This window comes from Tupaia chinensis, unplaced genomic scaffold (assembly GCF_000334495.1).
Source record: "Tupaia chinensis unplaced genomic scaffold, TupChi_1.0 Scaffold000539_1, whole genome shotgun sequence".
NCBI classification, from domain to species: Eukaryota; Metazoa; Chordata; class Mammalia; order Scandentia; family Tupaiidae; genus Tupaia; species Tupaia belangeri.
The window spans coordinates 786,734-794,599 of record NW_006160052.1 but is presented as its reverse complement, the minus strand read 5'-3'; the positions used below and the strand labels follow the sequence as shown (position 1 = coordinate 794,599).

At 43.5% G+C, this 7,866-nt stretch overlaps 1 protein-coding gene across 1 annotated transcript in view; it reads right to left on the bottom strand.

The window, feature by feature from the left end:
- The window catches only part of CCNJ (cyclin J), a 28,387-nt gene that overhangs the window by 6,778 nt on the left and 13,743 nt on the right, over positions 1–7,866 (bottom strand). Inside the window, 1 exon segment of the mRNA XM_006172062.3 lies at positions 7,018–7,228. Coding sequence (XP_006172124.1) covers positions 7,018–7,228 — 211 coding nt within the window.

The following is a 7,866-nucleotide window of genomic DNA, read 5'->3' as shown; positions in this document are numbered from 1 at the left end:
AGCCACGTGGCAATCCCTTCTCCTCCGTTCTCCTCTCGGGATCTGGGGCACTCACGCACACGCGCCCGGCGTAAGTTTTAAGCCACCGGGTCCGGGACACGAACCGCGGTCGACTACGTGGGAGTCCAGCAACATAGCTATTACACTAACTGCTGGTCCCTAAAACCACTTTTTAATGAAATATTACTACAAGTAAAAGTTGATCTAAAACTTAAATAATTCCGGCTTTTCAATAATCTAGATAGCGCTTCTAACCAAATTACATAAAAATTAATTTCACAGGATTTGCCAGTAACATGTGCTGGGTATAAATGAAAGCACATACGACATAGGTATCCAGCATTATCACTGAACAGAGAGACAGGAGAGTAAGCCACTGTTCTCAGAATAATCGAGTGAAATTCTTCGGGAGAACCACCTAGGAATTTAGTTAAATCCCTCTGGATGCATCATTAGACGTTCAAAGCAACCTACTATTTGTGAAGCACCAGCAATTCTGACAACACACTTCAAAGGAACGTTGTAAAAAATAATGAGTTTATTTATGTCATGCTTGAGGTTCCTTTGAAGAAATTAATATACCATAATTCAAGGATCAAGACGGTTTCATATTATCTCCTTAAAACATTCAACCTTCAAACTACATTGGTATATGACCAACTTCACAGCTCAAAAGACCAGGGTAGCGAGGCTGGTCAATTCATTTAAGGCCAAATAAGTTGAGTCAAACCAAAATGGAAGCCAAAAGGAAGCTTTAAGATTGAGTTCCCTAATCTACACTTCTAGACCAAAGTATTCCACCAGACTAAATGGAGGACAACAGCTACAGAATGACAGACTTCTATAATATTAAGCATCTGGGATTGATATATTTGCAAAGCATTCAGTACTACAAGTATGAAGGAGGTTGCATCTTGATTTACAAATTTAAAAATAACCTCCATGTTGGGTAAATAATTATACTTGGGATTTTAATTTTAATTCAAGTTTAAGTTTTTTGGAAATTTTTTTGTTACATATAGTAATAAAAGACTCAGAAACATGAGTTTTAAAGGATTTCAAAAGGTGTGCTATGTCGAAGGTGTGATATGTCAGGTACAGGGGTGAAGTACCTGCATTCACTCGTACTTCACTCTACAGTTTTGGTTGTGCTGAAAGCTAAGTGTATGCATATAAGTTTTGAACCTACTTATCCACATGGATCACAATGATCAGTTTCTTCAATTGAAAGGAAATACCAGAAACCCTGTGTTTACACTGATAAAGGTCTGAAACAGGAAATAAGGGCAGAGGAAATCATATCTGCTTCCCAGAAAATAAAGAATTAGAAGCCACAGAAACAAAATGCCAGGTTGTCTTTCCTTTAAGGAAATGTTCCGATCAGCCATGGAAGCCAACACATTTCCCAAGCCAGCCGTGCTCGGTCGGTATGTGGTAAGAGAAGACTTGTACATGGGATAAAGCATGCATCAGAGGTCACTGGGGAGCCTGCCAGTCAACAGTTTATTCTGTTTTAAGTGGAAATAAAAGTTGTCCTTAATATACACTAAAAATCCTCACAGAAACATGGATAAGGAACAGGAAGAGGTCATTCATAGGGAAAAAACTCAAAGTTCATTAAAAATTGAGATGTAGGGCCGGCAGGTGGCATGGCGGTTAAAGGCACTGGACTCCCACACGGCTGACCACAGTTCAAGTCCTGAACCTAGCGGCTTGCTTTCTCGCTTTCTTTCTCTCTCTGTGTGTCTCACTCTGGTCAAATTAAAAATAACAATATGCTATATAAAATAAAGGAAATAATTCTTTAAAAAAATTGAGATGTAAATCAAACCACTGTGAGATCCAGTTTTCACCTATCAGCTAGTGGAGTAAAAAGCTTTGCTAAGCCAGTAGCAGTGGGCAGGGAGAAACAATCACTTCTTACACTGCTACTACTCAAGGCCTGCTATCTAACTTTGGTTTCATCTCGACTCCAACATCTTTTTTAAGTTAAAGCAAGACCCTGAGCGAATTATCAGAAGCCTCATCTCCAAGATTGCTTCCATACTCTCCATACGTTCAGTGCTGGTCAGAGTCACCAGGAACCGTGTGAGGAATGTGAGAACTCAGAGTACACTTAAGGGTCGACTGTAGAATAAGCCAGAACCTTCGGGGCTAGGGAGCCAGGCTAGAGATTACAGAGGGGCGTGTGGGGGAAATAATCGTTACATACTACTTTTTCTATGCTTCAGTTTCCCGTATGCTTGTAAACATATTACCCCACTGGATCTCACAACTTTGTAAGGTAAGTGTCTTTATTTCCATCTTCTAGAGAAATACCATGAGACGCAAGGGTTGTTGAATGTCATACTGCTGATGTAAGATTCAGACCCAGGAAATCTATCACTACAGTTCCTGCTCTAAAACACGATATACCGCTCTCCAATCAGAGATCATCTGTGGGCCCTTTCTCCCTCCCTGATAGTGTGGACACCCAGGCAGCTGCATACCCACTGGCTCTTAGAACTTAGGGGCTATGCTCCATCTGTGACCAAACTATATATGTACCACTTCCCCAGTCGATTTCATAACCAGAATCCAAATGTCACCTTGTCACCCAGTCCTATCAGCTGTAAGCGGTTATTCACTTTTATACCATAGGACACCCATCCTAAAGCAGGGAGCAGTAGAGGGAGGGGTGTGCCAGAGTTTAATCATTCTGTAAGGAGAGGAGCATTATTGACATAATATTTATGATTACTACAACTGGAGAGCTGCCATTGGTTTCTAAATGGAAGAAGATAGAGTGCTGAATCAACTCCATGGAAAACAGACATCAAACCCTGCAAACAGATGGCCAGTTCATAAGCATCCTAAGCCCTTTTGCTGTGAAGTTAAAGACTGGGTGTCCCACCCAGTGGTGGAAGGGTACAGACTGCGGCCAGGTTGTCTGCTGACCCTAGCGTAAAGCTGTTAGCTCCAACTCTTCTTTTGACCACGGCCTATGTGGGAGAGGCTGAGACCCCAAAGCATACCTCACACATTCCCACTCTCCAGTGGAAAGGAAGAAAACACAAGAATTTCTCTCAGGGAAAGGGGGTCAGGAGGTAGCAGTAGAACAAAGGGAGGAGGAATCCAGTTTTCAGTAATAGATGATTAACAATTTACAGGTAAATCACAGCAAATACAGATTCTAAAGCCTAGTATACTGGAAAATGAGCCAAAACTAACTACATATCACCACATAAATTAAATCAAATCATCTTCAATAGAATAAACTGATCATGCTCTTTAACAGTAACATTCAACTGTTGAATGATAACATGTGTGCATGTATGTTAGAATGAGAGAAAGAGAAGCACCTCAACAGGGTCTCCTCACCTCCTGATCCCCTTTCCTCAGTTCTCTAGCTCTTCAGGATCTTGGTTGCCTGCACTAGCAACCAGCATGTTTTCAGCCATCTGGGGATTCAAAACTGCAGTCACTATAAGGCTTCCAGCCTTGCAGGTTACCTGCATTACTGCTGGGCCGCAGCATATATAACTTTTTAAAAAGAACAATTGAGGGGGACCAGCAGTTAGCGTAATGGCTATGTTGCTGAACTCCCACATAGTCGACCACGGTTCGAGTCCCGGATCCAGTGGCTTAAAACTCACGCCGGGCACGTGTGCGTGCGTGTCCAAGATCCCGAGAAGAGAATGGAGAAGGGATTGTGGCGTGGCCATCCCCCCTGGGGGGTGATTTCTCGCTTTCTGTCTGTCTCTGTCTATCTGGTGAGCACACGTGCCCTATAGCAAAAAACCTCTCAAAAAATTTAAAAAAAATTAAAAAAAAAAAAGAACAATTGAGGGACTAGCAGTTAGCAAATGGCTATGTCGCTGGACTCCCATGTAGTCGACCGTGGTTCAAGTCCCAGACTCGGTGGCTTAAACTCACCCTGGACGTGTGTGTGTGCGTGCCCAAGATCCCAAGAGGAGAATGGAGGAGAAGGGATTGCGGCGTGGCCATCCCCCCGGGGGGTGATTTTTCACTTTCTGTCTCTGTTTCTCTCTGCTTTCTGGCGAGTCACCTGCCCTATAGCAAAAGCCTCTCCAAAAAAAAAAGAACAATTAAAACTTCATTCCAATCAACCAAGATGGTACATCAAGGAATCAGAGGAATTTAGCACAATGTCAAGCACTGCGTGGTGATCAAATTCTTGTTATTCAACTGAAGCCCTAAGTAACCTTTGGGAGTGGCGTGTAATTTATGGACATCTAGCTTAGTTAGTCCTAAATCACCTAGTAAGTACACTTTAGACACAAACACAAGTCGGCCAATGACCTGCCTATGCACTGTTCACCATTTCACAGTCCACCAATTGTCCTAGCCTCCCACTGGGCCCACACCACACTTTAAGAATCACAGGGACAGAGCATGTGGGACGAGGTAGGGTAAAATGACAGTGACTCCCAGCAAGCAAACATTTGATTAATATTCTCAAGTTTTTCTTTCTTTTTTTTTTTTTGGAGAGGTTTTCACTATAGGGCGCGTGCACTCACCAGACAGACAGAGACAGACATAGAGACAGAAAGCAAGAAATCACCCCCCGGGGGGGATGGCCATGCCGCAATCCCTTCTCCTCCATTCTCCTCTCGGGATCTTGGGCACGCACGCACACGCGCCTGGCGTGAGTTTTAAGCCACCGGGTCCAGGACATGAACCACAGTCGACTACGTGGGAGTCCAGCGACATAGCCATTACGCTAACTGCTGGTTCCCTCAAGTTTTTCTTTTTTGATTTAATTGACAGTGTGTGTATCTGTGCATGTGTGTGTGTGTGGAGTGGGGAGTAGACCCCAACAGGATATGGTCACACTGCAATCCTCTTTCCTCCATTTCTCCTTCCTGTCAGGATTTTGGAAACATAAGCACACACTCCTAGTGTTTTTTCAAGCTGCTGGGGCCTAGACTCAAATCATGTTTCACCATATGGGATTTGCATATATCCCAACGCATAATGCTTAACCACTGTAGCACAGGGCTGGTCCCCAGGTTTTTAAATCATCTAACATGCATGTCTGATTTCCAGTGTCTCTCCATTACAAACTAACCCTATACCAAGTCGCCGTATCTGTGGATGCTCACATATATGGCCAGTCGAGTGTGAGTCTTCCCAATCTATGCAAACGATTAAACCCCAAAGGGCTTTAGAGCATGATGAAACATATCCAGTATTATACAGTGATTACTTATGAGCATGAAACCTTAATTAAAGGCCAAATAAGGGTTAGTTATGAATGTCCAAGCATGACCTCTCTGACTGGTGGGTAGAGAGGCAGGGCGAGTGAGGTGTCGGGACCTGAGAAAACAATAGATGAACGGGGGAATGGAAGTGTTCCCCTAGGAACGCGGCTCATGGTGCACGGGGACAGGTGGATGGTGAGACCAGATAAGAGGTTCTAGACGTCACAGCAAGCAGCTCCACCTTAATCTACAGGCGTCAGGCAGTCACCCATCCCTGTGGCTCTGCTTTATTTACCCTCAGCCTGGTCCTATAGGGATATGAAACGGCTCACAAAAAGACATTCAAGGAGACAGAGTAAGTAGTTGAGGCCATCAGGTCAGAAGAACGAAGGCAGAAAAATAAAAGCTGAGAAAAGTTTAGTACTAGTTTAGTACACACAGAGGTGTTTTAGGGAGAATTCTGGTGGCATGGGTATAGGTTGGATGTTCCTCAGACAGCAGCCATATTGGATCCCAAACCCCTGAGTGGAGTTAGAGGTGAAGGCAGCAGATACAGCTCCATCCTACACTGAAACAGAGCGAAAATTTCTTGGTGATGACATGGGTAATATAAAAACAATGGTACTGATTCGACTTCAATGTCATATAATCTTCCTATTACTAACACAAGGAAAACCCAATTTCCATTCCTTTACTCACCTCTCTTCAATAAGGGTACTATCAAGCAATGAAATGAGTTACAGGAAGATGTCCAGAGAAAGGCACCAAAAGGGCCAGTCGTACACTCAGCACTGGGCAACAAAGATGGGCAGGTCGCATTCTGTCTGGACACCGGCTGCGGGCTGGCCTGGTGTGTAAGGCATGGTTTTCAGATTTCTAGCAGCTGCACATGAACTTATAGTTCACTAAGCCATCTTATCAGTCAGAAGAAAGTATTCTAACGATATAAGAGTACGGGACATTTAAGATGGAATATCTCAGCTTCAGCTCCACTCATGTTTTGGACCAGGGAATTCTTATAGGAAACTGTTTTGTGCATTACAGGACATGTAACAGCATCCTGGGCCGCTATTCCCTATACATCTCCCAGGCTGCGACAACCAAACTCCACATACTGCCCAGTGTCCCCTGTGAGTCAGCATTGCTCCTGATTGATGGTTACTGCTGTAAGGGATTCTCGATGGGAAAGTATGAGAATCAGCTTCGAAACTTTTAAAAGGTCACATACCCAGTCCCCATTCTGACTTAGTAGATCAGGGTGGCCTAGACATTTGTACCAGAATTCCCAGGACGTAAGGCTTAGACATGTGTTTTTAAAAGACCACAGTCACTTTTTTTTTGTTTGTTTGTTTTGTTTTTTTGAGAAATTTTTGCTATAGGGCATGTGTGCTCACTGGAGAGACAGAGACAGAAGTGAGAAATCACGCCCACTCCTCCCAGAGGGGATGGACATGCTGCAATGCCTTCTCCTCTAGTCTCCAGTCTCCTCCCAGGATTTTGGGCATGTATACATGCATGCATCACACCCACATACACCAAGTGTGAGTTTTAAACCTCCAAGTCTCGAACCATGGTTGACTATGTGGGAGTCCAGTGCCGTAACCGTTATGCCACCTGCTGGTCGCCCACAGTCACTTCTGATGATCTGGTTAAGAATTACTGCAGTTCTTAAGAAATGCTTTCAATATCAACTTCTGATACCATAAAACTGAAAAGAAAGGGTTTTGATGATATTTCACTGAGTTCTATGTCAAGCTGTTTTATTATATAAACAATGAGAATTTCCAGTCATGTAGATTAGATTCATACTCACTTGCTAGAAGCAGACAGGAAAGCGCAACTAGATGCAGCTGCTGGATAGAGATGTCATAGCGATCCATAAACAGGTCCAGCAGATAGACAGCCAGGTGTCGGGCAGAGGGGCAGAGCGTGAAGCGATTACTCACAATGGCAATCAAGTCAGCAAAATACCTTCGGAGACTTAGCTGAGGGGACTGGCCTTTGTAGGAAGGCAACTTCAGCTCCTAAGTGCAAGAGGAACGACATTAAGTCTGCCATCTCCACAAGTATCCCCATAATGCAAAGATTTAACATTGCTTTTCAATATATTAGTGTTACGGGTGCCCCCACACACATTGCTTACGTGGAACGCTCAAAATGAAACAGCTCAGTGGAAGGCTAATGAATGTCATAAAACCAAACTTCTCTTCTTATTCTCAACCACCTCTGAGGTGACCAACTACGCGTGCTTCTTAGAGTGGATACATTTCAGAAAGGTTTTTAATAAGGGAGTTCGGTTTTTCCCTACCAAATGTTTTCATAAAAACATTCTTACCCAAAAATACCAACCAGACTAAACATACACGCACACACGCGCACGCACACACGCGCACACACACCCCTCTCTCCAGAAAGGTCGGTGCTCCTAGCATGCATGCTGTATCAGATTCGCAGGGATGTAGGGAACAGTACTCGTCCACTAGTGTCTTTTAGTCTTGTTTCCATTTTTTGGCAGTTTTATAATCCCTCCTTTGCTTCACCCTTTCATGTATCTAAAAATTTGCCCAGCATCACTGTTCAATCTTAGAACTATATTATAACAAAGCATTTTTTTAACTGGAAAATTTCTATACTATTGAGAGATTTCCAGAACATAGGGAAA